General features: G+C 45.9%; 2 protein-coding genes across 3 annotated transcripts; both read left to right on the top strand.

The window, feature by feature from the left end:
• Positions 1–337: 337 nt before the first annotated feature.
• Positions 338–14,391, top strand: LOC132708889 (uncharacterized). Of its 2 annotated transcripts, none has more exons than XM_060687690.2 (5): positions 338–900; positions 3,623–3,744; positions 3,918–4,000; positions 9,530–9,656; positions 11,813–14,391. In XM_060687690.2, the coding sequence occupies exons 4-5, from the start codon at positions 9,596–9,598 to the stop codon at positions 13,975–13,977; spliced, it is 2,226 nt and encodes a 741-aa protein (XP_060543673.1). In that variant the 5' UTR covers positions 338–900; positions 3,623–3,744; positions 3,918–4,000; positions 9,530–9,595; the 3' UTR covers positions 13,978–14,391. The 2 variants fall into 2 exon arrangements, with proteins under 2 accessions (XP_060543673.1, XP_034286828.1); XM_034430937.3 differs by lacking the exon at positions 338–900 and adding an exon at positions 2,773–3,188.
• LOC148116103 (zinc finger and SCAN domain-containing protein 31-like) lies at positions 2,084–2,629 on the top strand. The gene has a single exon (XM_087884928.1). The coding sequence runs from the start codon at positions 2,222–2,224 to the stop codon at positions 2,627–2,629; it is 408 nt and encodes a 135-aa protein (XP_087741054.1). The 5' UTR covers positions 2,084–2,221.
• Positions 14,392–17,995: the final 3,604 nt, after the last annotated feature.

Raw genomic sequence — 17,995 nt, 5'->3', positions numbered from 1 at the left:
CCTTCCTCCCTCCCTCTTCCCCCTCCCTTCCTCTCCTTTCCTTCCCTCCCTCTTTCTTTTTCTCTTTCCTTTTCTTCCTTCCCTTCCTCCCTCCCTCTTCCCCCTTCCTTCCTCCCTTCCTTTCCCTCCCTCCCTCCCTTTCTTTTTCTTTTTCCCTTTCTCCCTTCCCTTCCTCCCTCCTTCTTCCCCCTCCCTTCCCTCCCTCCCTCTTTCTTTTTCTCTCTTTTTCCCTTTCTCCCTTCCCTTCCTCCCTCCTTCTTCCCCCTCCCTTCCCTCCCTCCCTCTTTCTTTTTCTCTCTTTTTCCCTTTCTCCCTTCCCTTCCTCCCTCCCTCTTCCTCCCTCCCTCCCCTTCTTTTCCACGTTTGATAAATGCAGAAGAAAGAAAGCAAGCTCCTTCCGCCCCCTCCCCAAGCCACCATCAACCTTAACCAAATCCCACAATTGCCCGGAGGGGCTGGTGGGGTGGAAATTATTGGGGAAGGGGCTCTTTGAATCCCGACGGCCCCCCTCAATTTGGGGGAGAAGACGTTCGCCGTCCCTCCCTCCCTCCCTCCCCCTTCCCCAAAGGCCGATTTAAAGGCGAGCAAAAATCCCCGGATCTGCAAGGCGGCGCCCTCCGCTCACCAAGCCTTGTGTGTGTGGGGAGGTGGGGGGACGCGCGCAGCAGAAGGGCCGGCAGGGGGCGCCCTTGGCCGCTGGCCAGATGTGGCTGCAGCGGCGTGGAGGAAGAGGAGGCGCTGGGAAGGGCGGCTCCGCCTCTCTCGGGCGCCCCCACTTCCTGGCTTTAACCCCTGGCAGGCGCTCCTTGGCCAAGGGAGGATCCCGGGGGCGCCTCCCTTGAAAGAGCCAAGCCGAGGGGGGAGAGAGAAAGCGGGGCTGCGATCCGGATCCCTCCGGAGGTGGGTCGGCGGGGCTTTTGCATGATCAAGGACGGGGGGGGGAGGGGGGGCGCCCTCCCCTCCCTCTGCTGGAGAAAGAGGGGGGAGGGGAGGGGAGCCGGAAGGGCCTGCAAGAGGGAGTCCGATTATGCGGAGCCCCCTCTGGGCCTGGATCCTTCCTGCAGAAGCCCCTCTGCCCGAGCCTGGCTGGGGGGAGGGGGTGGGGAGGGGGAGGCAAAAAGGAGAGGGGTAGTCCAGGTGGCCTTTTCGGGGGGCGGGGTAGAGAGGAGGGAAGACCACCCCCTTGTTAGGGAATCCACTTCTTCCAGCAGATCTGGGTCCTTCCTTTCACCGTCACAGCTTCTTGAGAACTTCCAAGATTTTGGTTCTCCCAAGAAGATGGAAGCCAACGATGTAGCGGGCAAAGCAAAAAGGGTGGAGAGCCGAGAAAAGCTTGGCCAGACGGGAGATCCTGGAAGGAGGAACTCTTCCAGGATTGTCCGTCAGGACGAGCATCATAGCTTCTGAGAACTTCCAAGATTTTGGTTCTCCCAAGAAGATGGAAGACAACGATGTAGCGGGCAAAGCAAAAAGGGTGGAGAGCTGAGAAAAGCTTGGCCAGATGGGAGATCCTGGAAGGAGGAACTCTCCCAGGATTGCCCGTCAGGACCAGCATCACAGCTTCTGAGAACTTCCAAGATTTTGGTTCTCCCAAGAAGATGGAAGCCAACAATGTAGTGGGCAAAGCAAAAAGGGTGGAGAGCCAGGAAAAGCTTGGCCAGACGGGAGATCCTGGAAGGAGGAACTCTTCCAGGATTGTTCCTCAGGACCAGCATCACAGCTTCTGAAAACTTCCGAGATTTTGGTTCTCCCAAGAAGATGGAAGCCAACAATGAGCCAAGAAAAGCTTGGCCAAAAAGCCAGATGGGAGATCCTGGAAGGAGGAACTCTTCCAGGATTGTCCATCAGGACCAGCATCACAGCTTCTTGAGAACTTCCAAGATTTTCGTTCTCCCAAAAAGATGGAAGCCAACAATGTAGTGGGCAAAGCACAAAGGGTGGAGAGCTGAGAAAAGCTTGGTCAGACGGGAGATCCTGGAAGGAAGAACTCTCCCAGGATTGTCCGTCAGGGCCAGCATCAGAGCTTCTGAGAACTTCCAAGATTTTGGTTCTCCCAAGAAGATGGAAGACAACGATGTAGCGGGCAAAGCACAAAGGGTGGAGAGCCGAGAAAAGCTTGGCCAGACGGGAGATCCTGGAAGGAAGAACTCTTCCAGGATTGTCCGTCAGGACCAGCATCACAGCTTCTGAGAACTTCCAAGATTTTGGTTCTCCCAAGAAGATGGAAGCCAAAGATGTAGCGGGCAAAGCAAAAAGGGTGGAGAGCCGGGAAAAGCTTGGCCAGAAGGCCAGATGGGAGATCCTGGAAGGAGGAATTCTCCCCCTGGGTGTCCTTCAGGACCAGCCATTGAGGAGCTTCTGCTTCCTGGAGGCTGAGGGACCCCGAGGGGTTTGCAGCGATCTCCATTGCCTTTGCCTTCAATGGCTGAAGCCAGAAAGGAACCCCAAGGCTCAGATGATGGATCTGGTGGTCTTGGAGTACTTCCTGGCTGCCCTTCCCCTGGAGATGGCTAACTGGGTGAGGGAATGTGGAGCTGAGGACAGCTCCCAGGCGGTGGCCCTGGCAGAAGGCTTTCTTCTGAGCCAGGTGGAGGACGAGGAGCAGGTGAGGGGACATGACCCCGTATAGGAAACGTCATTCTTAGTTACGCTAAAAAGTCCTCAGCAGAATTCTAATACAAGAAAATGTTGTTGTGGGGTGCTTTGTTTTTTTTTTTTCTTTCTGGCAGACGTTTCATTACCAAATGAGGGAACATCATCAGTGCTAAATGCTACAGTAGCTACAGTGCTACCTTGCCAGCACTGATGATGTCAACATAGTTTGGTAATGAAACATCTGCAAGAAAACAACCAAGCACCGACCCCCACAGTTCAACAAGTAGTCTTCCATCGAATTTCACTGTCTTTGTTGTGGCCCGTCAGCGGCCTGTGCAGATTGTAGCTGACTCTGACAGCGAGGAGGCTGGTGAGGTGTTGCGCCAGCAGCCTGTGCAGCTGGCACTTGAGTTGGACAATGAGGAGGCTGGAGAAGATGTGGTGCCAGAGGCAGGGATTCAGCCAGAGCCTTCAGAACCTCCAGAAGCTCCTTTAAGTGAAGAGGACGAAGAGGAGGAGCCTCTTCTCGATGCACGGGCGCGCAGAGCTGCCAAAAGTCAGGAGTGGTTCCTCAGGAGGAGGTCTCCTTGAGAGTAAGGCTTCGGGCTAATTGGCCACTCCCTTAGCCTATTTAAGGAGGAATGCCAACTGAAGCAATTTGTAGGGAACAACTTTAGTTCACTCTACTTCACGTCTGGATTCTCTGCAAATTGCTTCTGGGCTTTCTGCCAACCTTAGTAAGATTGTGATTACTTTATCTTTGGTTTCTTGTAGGCTGTTAAGAAAGTTTATTAACAGTCTTTGTTTTGAAAAAGACTGAGTTATTTTAGTAAATTAAGTTTTGTACAAAGTTTGTGCGGTATTCTTTGGGGTCCGTAGCTGGGGCAGAACAGTCTTTAGAAAACTTGTCGGGATGGATGGAAAGTCAAATAAAAACCCTCCTTCCTCCCCACTTAGAGATGAGATGAGTAATCTTCCTTTCCCATCATCCAGCCCCCTAATTTTTCTTTTGGGTCTTCACATGCAGGGAGGCTCCAGTCAGGTGGACCGACGTGGGCCCAAAGCAAAAGGGAGAAGTATCACTTCCTTCTCGGGTGACGTTCTTTAGGAAGACCTCTCAGGAGGAAGAAGCTCAAGATACCTCACCAGGTACGTGACTATCCTTTCTTCCTTCTCTAGACATTTTCAGGAATTCTAGCTGTCTGACTTCTTTCATCTTCAGGAAGTGGTTTTGTAGGGGTCACTTCAATCTGGAAGATGCTTTCTATTGAGCTGCTCTGGAAATTGTTAATGATTGTTCTTGCATTCCCTTTATTTTGTAGGGGACGGTACAACATTGGTGGTCCTTCTTGAAACTTCTCCCTTTTCTAGTGGAGCAAGAAGAGCTATTCAGCTTCTAGCTCAGGTAGGAGAAACCTCAGCAATTAAGATTTGCTGTAAGGAAACCCCCAATTCATGAAACAGCTGAGGGCACCATAATAATTCCCATTGCAGAAATCAAAACTGCATCTACAGTATGTAATAATCATAATAATAACAACAGAGTTGGAAGGGACCTTGGAGGTCTTTTAGTCCAAACCCTGCTCAGGCAGGACAACTATACCATTTCAGACAAATGATTGTCCAAACTCTTCTTAAAGGCTCCCAGTGTTGGAGAATTCACAACTTCTGGAGGTAAGTTGTTCCACGGATCTAACTGTCAGGAAATTTCTTCTTATTCTAGGTTGCTTCTCTCCTTGATTAGTTTCCACCCATTGCTTCTTGTCCTACCCTCAGGTGCTTTGGAGAATAGCTTTACTCTTCTTTGTGGCAACCCCTGAGATGTTGGAAGACTGCTATCATGTCACCCCTAGTCCTTCTTTTCATCAAACTATACATCCCCAATTCCAGCAACCGTTCTTCATATGTTTTAGCCTCCAGTCCCCTAATCATCTCTGTTGCTCTTCTCTGCACTTTCTAGAGTCTCAACATCTTTTTTACATCATGGCGATCAAAACTTGACGCAGTATTCCAAGTGTGGCCTTACCAAGGCATTATGAAGTGGTAGTAACACTTCACATGGTCTTGATTCTATTCCTCTGTTTATGCAGCCCAGAACTGTGTTGGCTTTTTTGCAGCTGCTGCACACGGCTGGCTCATATTTAAATGGTTGTCCACTAGGACTCCAAGATCCTTCTCACAGTTACTACTAGTGAGTGAGGTACCACATATAGTGTACCTGTGCATTTGGTTTTTCTTGCCTAAAAGGAACCTTACTTTTTTCACCATTGAATTTCATTTTGTTAGATAGCACCCAAAATGTTCAAGTCTGTCAAGATCCTTCTGAATCTTAAACCTATCTTCTGGAATATTTGGCTATTCCAGACACTTTGGTGTTGGCTGCCTGTGTCATGTTCAACTTGGTCAGACATTCCCCAAACCGCTTGCTTAGGGCCAGGGTATTTACGAGACCGCCTTCTGCTACCGATAACCTCCCACCGGCCAATACGCTCTCACAGAGAGGGCCTCCTCAGGGTGCCGTCGGTCAAGCAATGTCGGCTGGTGGCCCCCAGGGGGAGAGCCTTCTCTGTGGGAGCACCCGCCCTCTGGAACGAGCTACCTCCCGGAATACGACTGATCCCGGATTTCCGCACTTTCCGTAAGGCCCTGAAGACGTTTTTATTTCAGCAAGCCGGCCTGGCCTGAATAGGTTTTATGGGTTAGTTTTTAATTGTATAGCTTGGGGTTTTAAATTGGGAGGCCGATTAATTTAATTTATTTTTAGTTATCTTAACTTTTTTATTGTATGTTATTTTAATTTTCGGCTGTTCACCGCCCTGAGTCCCTTCGGGGAGAAGGGCGGTATATAAATAAATAAATTAAATAAATAAATAAATAAACAAACAAACAAACAAACAAACAAACAAACAAACCACGCACTTCAATGGATCACAGTTAGCCAAGATAGTGTATCTTTAGTGTATTTTAGTGAAAGATTGGATCCAGGAAGCTTTTATCAACCGACAACTGCTAATCTAATTATTAACTTCTGTTAATAATTAGACTTAACTTCTGTTGACTTCATAGAAAGATCCATGCAATTTTCTTGACAATAGCATAAAACTGGCTGCCTCTTACCTTCTTTGGGTATGTTTCTTATCTTCCTAATCTGGCCTATATCTCTGGCATCTCCTGGTCATCCCGCATCAAAGATCCAAGAGGCCCAATCCCAGAAAGTGAGGTCAGGTCCTGTGATCTTCTGAGGGAACCTCATCAAGGCTGGATCTCTGTTGAGTATCAGTGATACTGGAATAATTTTCCCATGACAGTATTGGCTCTTATCCAAGCAAGTTTCGAAGTATGAGTGGTTTTATTTAAAGAGTAGAATGTGGGCACTGTATCCTCTATCAATCAAAGTCTTGATCCATGCACAAATCTTGGTACCACAGGGTGCCAGAGTTTTGGATAGTTTTCTCAATTTTAGTCCTTGCAATGGACAGTGTTTTTTGTGGTTGTTATTTTTAATAAGAATTGATTGTTTGTCCCCAATGTATGAACTACCGCAATTAGAGATTTGTAGAATGTTGGGTTGATAGTTTTCTGGCTTTGAAATTAATTCAAAATTTTTGCTTTGGTTCACATTATGATACCATAATGGCCTAAATTTGTGAATAATGACCACAACTGGTTTTTACTGGGAGTGCTGCCTATGGTACTCATGTCATAAAGGCTGTGGGTTCATTTATTCAATATCGATTCTGCATAACTCTGGAAAAAAAACAGAATAATATATATAGAATAGAATAATATAGGATAGGATAGGATAGGATAGAGCAGAGCAGAGCAGAGCAAGAAGGGAGGCTTCTAGTCCAGCCTCCTCCTCCTCAAGCAGGAGAATCGATACCATTTCAGATTAAGTGGCTGTCTAGTCTCTTCTTAAAAACCTCCAGTGATGGAACGCCCACGATTTCTGGTGGCAAGTTGTTCCACTGGTTAATTGTCTTCCTCACTGTTAGGAAGTTTCTCTTTAATTCCAGGTTGCTTCTCTCTTAGTTTCCAACCATTGTGTCAGGCATGCCTCTGTTCAGAACCCAAGAGAGAAAACCCCCAGATCCATGTTTGGTCCTTCCCCCAAGGCTGAATGTCCAGTCCCCATCACATATGGTATCATGTGGCCCATCTTCAGGTGTTTTCGTCCATCTGGTATTCCGGGACAGTTGACCTTGACTGGGTATAAACATCTCCAGTCAGCTGCGCAGTAGATCATGAGAGCGTCTCTTCCTTTTTGTTCACACAGGCTGTCTTCACTCCAGCTCACTTCCCCACCCAAATGTCAATCTCTCCCCCCCGCCCCCCACCATTACTATGGCAGCCAATAGCAAGCAAGTGTCAAAGAGGCTGACAAATTTATTTATTTATTTTATTATACTTATATGCCGCCCTTCTCCCGAGGGACTCAGGGTGGCTTACAGAAATTAAGACAATGGAAGCAATAAAAATAACTACATAATAATAACCCAGTGGTTTCATGTGGATGTTGAATATTTATTATTTATTTATTTAATTAATTAATTTATATACTGCCCTTCTCCCAGAAGGACTCAGGGCGGTATACAGTCAAAATAAAACACACAGATATAAAATTTAAAAAACAATTTAAGAAATATTAAATAATTTGGCCCATATCTAATTAAAATAAGACTACCCGTTTTGGACATTTAAAAGTTAAAAGTTAACGATTAAAAATTAAAAAATTAGGCCATCCCGGCTTGTTGGAATAAAAGCGTCTTGAGAGCCCGGCGGAAGGTGCGTAAGTCGGGAATCCTCCGCATCTCGGGGGGCAATTTGTTCCAGAGGGCAGGAGCCCCCACAGAGAAGGCTCTCCCCCTGGGGGTCACCAGCCGACATTGTTTGGCCGACGGCACCCGGAGGAGCCCCTCTCTGTGGGAGCGAATTGGCCAGTGGGAGGCTATTGGTAGCAGAAGGCGGTCTTGTAAATACCCAGGTCCTAAACCATGGAGTGCTCTGAAGGTGGTAACCAATACCTTGAATCGCACCTGGAGGACCACCGGAAGCCAGTGCAGCTCGCGCAGGAAAGGTGTTACATGGGAGCGCCATGATGCACCCATAATCATCTGCGCAGCCGCTTTCTGGACCAGTTGGAGCCTCCGGGTGCTCTTCAAGGGGAGCCCCATGTAGAGAGCATTACAGTAGTCCAGGCGGAAAGTGACAAGGGCATGAGTGACCATGCGTAGGGAGTCCCGATCCAGAAAGGGACGCAACTGGCAGATCAGACGAACCTGATAGAAAGCCCCCCTGGCCACGGCCGTCAGAATAGAAGGGGCGAGAGCACCAAGTCTTGTGGCATCTCACAAAGGATGGCCTCTTCCTCCCCCCAGTTTTGTGGCAGAGAACCACCACAAAATAGTTCTCCCAGTTCCCATGTCCAAGAAGGCTATCATAGTTGACAGCATCAAAAGATGGTGAGAGATTAAGAAGAACAAGGAAAAATACACCATCTCCAGCTTGGTTTTCCCACAGGTCAACCTCAAGCACAACCAAGGTTGTTGCCACACGGAATCCTACCCTAAATCCTGCCTGAAACAGACCAAAAATAATCTGCTTCCTCCGGGGCTCTCAGCAGCTTCAGGCTGACCACTTTCTCAACAACTTCCCTTAAAAAGTAACCTAATCCTCACATTCTGTGTCTTACCACATGTTGGGCCTGCCTTAACTTAAACCTTAAATAAAAAGGATCCTTGACTCCATTTGTTGAGAAAGGTATCTAAGGTCACATGAAATACAGTCGAGCAAAGCCAGAACTGAAAACCGCACACTAAAATCCCCCAAGTGTAATTCTCTCTTTCTTAGGTGCTTCCAATTGCTTACTCCTTGTCCAATCAAATTCAAAGAAGATGTTTTCGGAACGGTCACTTGAAATTCCTAGCTGTCTGACCTTGAATCTATGTCTCTGGCAGATACAGTGAACTGTTACCCCCACCCCCGAATTCTCCTCCCTCTCCTCTTCTCCCCAGAGTTCATGGCAGACTGGCACTTAGCGAAGTGCAAGCGTGAGGTGGCAGTTCTGACACTATAGTTCATTTTGTGATAGCCTTGATTGTTCTAAGCCATGACAGAAGTCAGCATGTATGGCAGGGGGATCAAACTTCATTTCATTGAGGGCTGCTTCAGGGTTGTGTTTGCCCTCGGGGGTGGGAGGAGTGGCCAGGGTGGCTGTGGCCAGCTCAACGTCACTCAGGGGTACCTGGGGTGGCCCGAGCGCTCTGCTAGTGAAAATCTGCAGCCCTCCCAAGCTCCGTTTTCGCTGGCAGAGGGTTGCAGGAGGCCGGTCGCAGCCGAAAATGGAGCTCAGGAGGGCCATGTGCAGCCCTCCCAAGCTCCATTTTCTCTGGCAGAGGCATTGCGGGCCAGTCCTTCGCTGTTTCCAGGGCGGCCCCGCTGTCCAGATCTAAGCACCCCGCGGGCCGGATCCTTGAATTGGACACCCCTGATCAATGGGATCATCTCATTTCCTTTCTGCCTTTTTGCAAAATGTTGCTTATCTCAAAAGGGACTAGCATTTATTTATTTTTTATTTATTAATCAAATTTCTATACCGCCCTACTCCCGGAGGACTCAGGGCGGTGAACAGCCAAGATAAAATACAGATAATACAAATATTAAAAGTCCCTTAAAATTATTAAATATTTTGGCCGAAACACAGATTAAAACACCCAATTTATAAAATCAAACGAGTTAAAAATTTAAAAGAGGAGAGTTAGGCCAGGCCAGCCTGCTGAAATAAAAAAATTTTGAGAGCACGACGAAACGTGCGCAGATACAGGATCCTCCGTATCTCATGATGGATATATAGTAATACCTAAGCTGGGCTCTTGTGTGTCAAAACATTCTTGAGTTTCTCAGTTAAGCCGGAATGTTCTTGTTTTCTTTTCAGAGTGCCGTGTCCTTCCAGGAGGTAGCAGTGTGTTTCACAAAGGAAGAGTGGGCTCTGCTGGATTCCATGCAGAAATCCCTCCATGGGGAAGTCATGATGGAAAATTCTAGAAACGTGACTTCTCTGGGTAAGGACCCTTACTTCTCTGAGTTCATAGTGGAATTGAAAGCAAGTAAGAACTAATCAAGTCCCTACATAGTCATTTGTCCCTGAAAATCCCCCACCCCCTTTTCCTTTTTCAGGATCTCATCATTTCCATCCAAGCATGCCTTTCTTTTCCTCTCAGCTAGCCCTTTGTCTTTCATATATTTGCATTTGGATCCATGTTCCTTCTCCCCCTTTTGTATTCAGTTGACATTCTTTGAAAATCCTGGTAGTCTCTATTCCCATTAATTTATTTATTACATGTATTTATATGCCGCCATTCTCCCGAAGGACTCAGGACGGCGAACACAAGTTAAGAAACAAGTACAATAAAATCATAATTTAATCCAAATAATTAATTAATAGTAAATAATAAAACCCAGAATCAGAGTCAGCCTATTTGTTTGAAAAGCCAAGTCTTCAAGTCCCGACGGAAGGAACTTGATATGATATGGTGAGCCATATAATCAGTGCAAAGTTGCCAAACAGATGATTGTTGTACAAGCAGAAGATTCAGGGATGAGAATACAGACCCAACAGTCACAGAAAATACATTTTCACTCTTCTCCATCAAATTACATCAAATTCACCGTTACCGATGAACATCGAAGGCCCTTTTTCACCAGAAGTTACTTTTAGATTTGCACCATAATCCCCTGCCCTCTGTTCCCCGGGAGATCTTGCAGAACATATATCATATTTTTTGGAGTATAAGACATACTTTTTTCCCTCCTAAAAGAGGCTGAAAATTTGGGTGCTTCTTATATTTTGAATATAGCTTTTTTGAAGCTTTATTTCAGCCCTAACGAGGCGCTAGAGATCTCCCTGCTAAGATTTTTTTTCAGTGAGGCAATCGTGCTTCCTCCAACTCTCAGCTGTGAAGCTTTTTTTCAGCCCAACTCTCAGCTGTGAAGTTTTTTTTCCAGCCCTAAGGAGGCGCTAGCAAGTGAAGCGATCTCCGTGGTTTGCCTGCTTTTCTCTCCAAAGATCAGTTGTGCTTTAGAAGCTGTTTTTTTTCCCCAAGCAGGAGATAAAAAACAGCAAACTAATGTGTTGAAGCCGACCAGACTAAGGAGCTAGCCGGATAAACACCTGATAGGCAGATTTTTTTTCCTATTTTCCTCCCCAAAAACTAAGCTGCGTCTTATACTCCAGTGCGTCTTATACTCTGGAAAATATGATAACTTTATTGATGATGTACATACCTATCCAACATACATACATTGTGGTTCTAATGTCCTGAGTTTTCAAATTATGGGAAAAAAAAACCTTTCCTGATTCTTTTGACAATAATGATGGATAAATATTTCCCCTAGCCAATTCAGCCTCCCTAAGATGCAACAGTTTCATGTTCTATTGATTGGCTCCAGCTGGCTAAAATCTAAAATCCTAATGGTTTTAGGCAACATCTCAATCCTTTTAACTACAACATATTTTCATTACTACCTTTTTCTTCCTTCTTCTATTTTGTTCTTTCTTTCTTTCTTTCTTTCTTTCTTTCTTTCTTTCTTTCTTTCTTTCTTTCTTTCTTTCTCTTTCTTTCTTTCTTTCTTTCTTTCTTTTTTTCTTTCTTTCTTTCTTTCTCTCTCTCTCTCTCTCTCTCTCTCTCTCTCTCTTTCTTTCTTTCTTACCAGTTCATCAAATCAGTCGGAAAAACTACAGCAAAGAAATAACATCCGAAATAGTTGTGTAAGCACAATTTAATACAGTGGTACCTTGGTATTCATCGTTAATTGGTTCCAGGAGGCATGATGAGTACCAAAAACGATGAGTACAAAACATTTTTTCCATGAATTAATGTAGTGAGTCATGGCAGCTGACAAGGGCAAGTTCCAGTGTGTGTTTTGAGTACCAAACAAACAGTGAGTAGCGGGACAAAATGTTGGTGTCAAAATGCATTGAGCACCAAATTTGATGAGTTTCAAAGCAGTTGAGTACCAAGGTACCATTGTATAAGTTTTAACAATGAAAAAAGAGAATCTTGCAGATGCTGATCAACTCCCATTAGAAGTAGCTGATTTAACTAATGGAAGTTGATTTTCAGTGCCCCACCTAGTTCCTGTGTGAAAGGTCTTAGAAGATTTACACTTCTTTTTTATATCTCTCTCTTTTTCTTTTCCTCACTCATTCCCCCCATAGAAGGAGATGAGCAGGAAACTGTGAATGATCAGAAACTAGATATAGCGATGTCAGAAACATTGGAGGAGGAACTGGGACAGGAGACTTCTGAATATCAGTGGAGCTCAAAGATACACGAGGAATACCACCTTCAGTATATGGGAGATAACTCACCCCCTTCCCAGTGTGCGGAAGCCCTTGAATCCTCAATTCAACAGGAAGACATGGAAAACAGAACTAACTCTTGGCTACTACATAGGACAATATTAAAAAATAACTTGGACTTAGATAATCAATGTACAACTGAGACTGAATACAACCATGACGAAGGCACAAACTCTGAATTGTCTTGCAGGCAAACCTTCCCTTCTCCTTCGTATCAAGAAATCCACATTGGGGAGAATTCCTATAAATGCACGGAGTCTGGAAAGGAGCTCAGTGAGCCCAGTAACCTTGCTTCCCGTAAAACAATACAAAAAGGCAAAAGAGCGCATAAATATCTAGAGCATGGAAAAAAGAACTTCAAGCAGAGTAGTCTGCTTAATGCCCAGACAAAGCTTCACAATGAGAAGCCCTATCAATGCAAGGAGTGTGGAAAGAGCTTCAGGAGCAGCAGTCACCTAACTTCCCATCATAGGATCCACACAGGAGAAAAACCTTACAAATGTATAGAGTGTGGAAAGAGCTTTAGGCAACGCAGTCATCTTATTTCTCACCGAAGGATCCACTCGGGTGAAAAACCATATACGTGCATAGAGTGTGGAGAGAGCTTCAGGTTGAGCAGTCAGCTGACATATCACATGTGGAACCACACGGGGGAGAAGCCATATAGTTGCGCGGAATGCGGAAAAAGTTTCAGCAATGTCAGTTCGCTCACGTGCCATAAAACTATACATACAGGAGAGAAACGATATAAATGCACAGAGTGTGGGAAAAGGTTCCGGAACAGCAGCCATCTTACTTCCCATAAAAGGATCCATACAGGGGAGAAACCATATAAATGCGCGGAGTGCGGGAAGTGCTTCAGAGACAGCTCGGCCCTGGTGTCTCATAGAACCATCCATACAGGAGAGAAGCCATACAAATGTACGGAGTGTGGAAAGAGTTTCAGCCAGGGATATTCTCTTACGACCCATCAGATGATCCATTCGGGGGAGAGACCATACAAATGTATGCAGTGTGGAAAAAGCTTCAAATGGAATAGTCACCTTACGGCCCATCAAAGGATCCACACGGGAGAAAAACCGTATAAATGTGTGCAGTGTGGAAAGAGCTTCAAAAACAGGAGTAACCTCACCAGCCATAAAAGGATCCACACAGGAGAAAAACCGTATAAATGTACGGAGTGTGGAAAGTGTTTCAGAGGCAGCTCCGCCCTTATTTGCCATAAAACAATCCACACGGGAGAAAAACCGTATAAATGTATTGAATGCGGCAAGAGCTTCAGCAGAGGCAGTTCCCTTACTTTCCATAAAAGGATTCACACGGGAGAGAAACCCTATCAGTGTCTGGAGTGTGGAAAGAGCTTCAACCAGAGTAATTCTCTTATTTTCCATAGTAGTGTCCATACGGGGGAGAAACCATTTAAATGTACAGAGTGTGGAAAGAGCTTCAGCAAAGAAGGTTGCTTTATTTCCCATAAAAGGATCCACACGGGGGAGAAACCCTACCAATGTATGGAGTGTGGAAAGACATTCCGATTGAACAGTCAGCTGACATCTCATCAAAGGATCCACACGGGAGAAAAACCATATCACTGTACGGAGTGTGGAAAGACATTCCGATTAAGCAGTGATCTCACTTCCCACAAAAGGATCCACACAGGAGAGAAACCGTATGAATGCATGGGATGCGGAAAGAGCTTCAAGCGGAGCAGTGACCTTACTTCCCATAAAAGGATCCATACTGGAGAAAGACCATACCAGTGTATGGAGTGTGGAAAGACCTTCACAATGCGATCGTCCCTAACGTCTCACAAAAGGATCCACACAGGGGAGAAACCATTTCAGTGCACAGAGTGCGGAAAGAGCTTCCGTGAAAATGGATCTCTCACGATTCATAAGAGGATCCACACCGGAGAGAAACCGTATCAATGTATGGAGTGTGGAATGAGTTTCAGGTTACGCAGTCAGCTTGCGTCTCATAAGAGTATGCACAGGAGTTTATCCGTAGAGCCTGGATTGTAGGAGGAAAAATGGCATTGATTAGAACAGGCAAAACCAGGGGCAAAATTAACCCTCTCCACTCAGCCATAGAAGGCCCAGGAGTACAGAGATACCGAGAGGTGAGCAAAGGCTTTAGGAAGCAAAGCCCGTATATGACAAGCCATAAAAATATCCTTAGAAACTTACTATGTTCACATAATACATTGTTCACTCAAATACATTATTATTTTTGTAACTCTGTTCCATTGCCCCACGGATTCCATATCTGACTTCACTAACCAAGGCACCCATCACATACATGCTTAATTCAATTATTTTTGACAATCGTTATGTATATTCTAGTTTGTGTAAGTGTATAAGGAGAGATTTCCTCCCTGTTTAGATTTTGCTTCTGCTGTCTGTAGTACTATAATAAATATATTCTTTGGTGGACAATGTTCTAGTTTCCCTTTTGAATAAAATCTTGGGATAGTTTGTGAGAGAATCTAATCTTAGAGGGAAAAGATTCAATTATGTTTCCTGCTTGTAGTAACATGGGCGTTGAAAGTATAGGACAGTGATGGCTAACCTTTTTGCCATCGCGTGCCAAAAGCGGGAGCACAGTGGGGTCACACACACAAGTGCCCACATCCATAATTCTATGCACCCCGCGTCCCTGTGCTCCCCCCGCTTTTGGCATGCGATGGCATCGTGGGCCTAGGAGGTCTGTTTTTCACTCTCCCCAGGATCCAGAGTCTTCCTAGGCGCCTGGGGAGGGTGAAAACGGCCTTCCCTACCCACCCATCCCCCGAGGCCCTCCGGAGGCTGGAAACAGTGTGTTTCCTAACTTCTGGTGGGCCCAGAAGGCCTGAAAATCAGCTGGCCAGCGCACGCATGTGTGCCAAAGCTGAGCTCGCGTGCCCACCAATATGGCTCCACGTGCCACCTGTGGCACTCGTGCCATAGGTTCGCCATCATGGGTATAGGAACAAATATAGGAGAATATTTGTAACTCGTGGTCAAAATGATGGGTCCCTGAAGCTCTTTGAGCTTGGTTGTTTTCTTGCAAACATTTCATTATCAAACTAGGTCATCAGTGCTGGGTATAACAGCAGTTAATAGTATAGTATAGGGACAGTTATTGTTCCTCAATGAATCCATTAGGAAACAAACTAGGTTTGTAACTTTCTGGAGGAATCTAGAACTTTATTTTCATTGGACCACAATGATCTGACCATTTCAAGGGTGACCCACCGGTGTACCGAAATAAACAACTCAGTGCTGCTTTCTGGCAAAGCTATATTGATTTGAGAATTCATTAACAACCTAACTCAAGGGAGACATCACGAGATTTATAGTTTGCATGAATAGGATAGAATAACGGAGTTGGAAGGGACCTTGGAGGTCTTCTAGTCCAACCCCCTGCTTAGGCAGGAAACCCTACACCACTTCAGACAAATGGTTATCCAACATCTTCTTTAAAACTTCCAGTGTTGGAGAATTCACGACTTCTGGAGGCAAGTTGTTCCACTGATTAATTGTTCTCACTGTCAGGAAATTTCTCCTTAGTTCTAAGTTGTTTCTCTCCTTGATTAGTTTCCACCCGTTGCTTCTTGTCCTGCCCTCAGGTGCTTTGGACAACAGCTTGACTCCCTCTTCTTTGGAGATATTGGAAGACTGCCATCATGTCTTCCCTAGTCCTTCTTTTCATTAAACTAGACATACCCAGTTCCTGCAACCGTTTTTCATAAACTGCCCACAGTGTGAAGTAAATTTAAATGGATGGATTATTTACACAGCATTATAAATAATGGTTATAAATACAGGTTATCTGAGGGACCGTCTCCTGAATTTAATTTAATTTACTTTAAATGTAACTCTCATTTTTGGGCTTTGTTTATTCAGCCTAGTGATTTAAATTTCACTCTTTCTTTGGCTTTGTTTATTCGGCCTAGTTGTCAAGGCTGAGGTGACAGAAACCGGCCCCGGGCAGCCATCTTGCCCTCCCTCAGCCTTCCTTCCCTGCCTCCCTGTCCAGTGGTGTTATCTGATTGGCCACTGCTGCTGAGTGATTGGCAGTTGTGTCGTCATGGAGACAGGCTAAGACAGAAGGAGTGGCAGAAGTCCAGCAGGGTTTTGTGAGCCGCTCAAACGGTTGGGCTCCAGGGGACGTTCAGGGTCCTTTCTGGGGACAGGTTGCCTAAAGTCTCTGTCCCTGCCTGGAAGTCACCTGCGAGGGGACCTTGAACCCTGTTGCTCCTCTCCTTGCATTTCCCTCTGGGGCAAGGGGACAGGGACTTGGGCCTCCAAGGGACACCAGGAGAAGTCAAAACTCCAGAAGAGACACCCTGAAGGCTGTCGGGGGAAGTCCATCAAGCCAAGTGCTACACCAGCCTTGGGATTATCTGGTGGTGACCTGTGCAGCAAGACAAAATTTTCCCCCTCTGCTCACATCCCTACAGAGCTGCCCGGCAGCCTTTTTCAAAATGGCTTCTGCATGTTGGAGAGAGAGTTCAGTCCTGGGATTGTCTGCAGGGCTGTTGTGAGGAATATGGAGACCCAGTTTAATCTGTGTCAGAACAGAGCTGGAAGGAACCTTGGAGGTCTTCCTAGTCCAACCCCCTGCTCATTTAAAGGTAAAGGTTCCCCTCGCATATGCTAGTTGTTCCTGACTCTAGGGGGCAGTGCTCATCTCCATTTCAAAGCCGAAGAGCCAGCGCTGTCCGAAGACGTCTCTGTGGTCATGTGGCCGGCATGACTAAACGCCAAAGTTTAGTTTAGTTTATTTGATTTGTATACTGCCCTACTCCCGAAGGACTCAGGGCGGTGAACAGCCAAACAATAAAATACATAGATACAAAAAATTTAAAAACCAGATAAAATCAAAGGCGCACGGAACACTGTTACCTTCCCACCAAAGGTGGTCCCTATTTCTCTACTTGCATTTTTTACATGCTTTCGAACTGCTAGGTTGGCAGAAGCTGGGACAAGTAACGGGAGTTCACCCCGTTACACGGCACTAGGGATTCAAACCGCTGAACTGCCGACCTTTCGATCGACAAACTCAGCATCTTAGCACTGAGCCACCGCATCCCTTATCCCTGCTCATAAAGGACACCCTATACCAGTGATGGCAAAGCTTTTAGGCACCGAGTGCCCAAACTGTGTGCATGCGCATGCCCAAACTGAAAGGTGCATGCGTGGGCAAATGTGCGCATGCACAAATGTGCGCATGCAGACATGCACAAATCTGCATATGCACGGATATGCACAAATGTGCGCATGCGCAGCAGAGACATGAAGACCAGGTGGCTGGTGGGAGGCAGGGCATCCCAACTGGCAGTGCAGATAGAGGTAAGATCTTTTTCTTTCGTGAGCTTCTGTTTCGTTGTTTGCAGAGAAACAGAAGCTCACAAAAGAAATGCCACGGAGATCTGATCTGGGGCGACGGCACGCGTGCCAGCAGAGAGAGCTCTGCATGCCACCTCTGACACGTGTGCCATAGATTCGCCATCACGGCCCTATACCATTTCAGACAAGTGGCTGTCCAGTCTCTTTTTAAAAACCTCCGATGATGAAGCAACCATAACTTCTGGTGGCAAGCTGTTCCACTGGTTTATTGTTCTCACTGTTAGGAAGTTTCTCCTTAATTCCAGGTTGCTTCTCTCCATTAGTTTCGTGTCCTGCATTCTGGTGCTTTGAAAAATAAGGTGACCTCTCCTTCTTTGTGGCAGCCCCTCAAATATTGGAATACTGCTATCATGTCACCCCAAGTCCTTCATTTCACTAGACTAGCCAAACCCAAATCCTGGAACCGTTCTTCATCTGTTTTAGTCTCCAGGCCTTTAATTATCTTAGTTGCTCTTCTTTGCACTTTTCCTCAAGTCTCAACATCTTTTTAATAATGCAGTGACCAAAACTGGATGCAGTATTTGTTCTGCCCCAGCTATGGGCCCCAAAGAACGCAGCACACACAAAATCCGTTCAAACCTTAGTTTACTAAATAAACCAGTTTTTTACAACAAAGGCTGTTAATTAACTGCATTAACAACCGCCAAGA

This window comes from Pantherophis guttatus, chromosome 2 (assembly GCF_059756535.1).
Source record: "Pantherophis guttatus breed Tessera chromosome 2, ASM5975653v1, whole genome shotgun sequence".
Taxonomy (NCBI): Eukaryota; Metazoa; Chordata; class Lepidosauria; order Squamata; family Colubridae; genus Pantherophis; species Pantherophis guttatus.
Note: the sequence above shows the minus strand (reverse complement) of the source record. Positions and strands in the feature narration are given on the sequence as shown.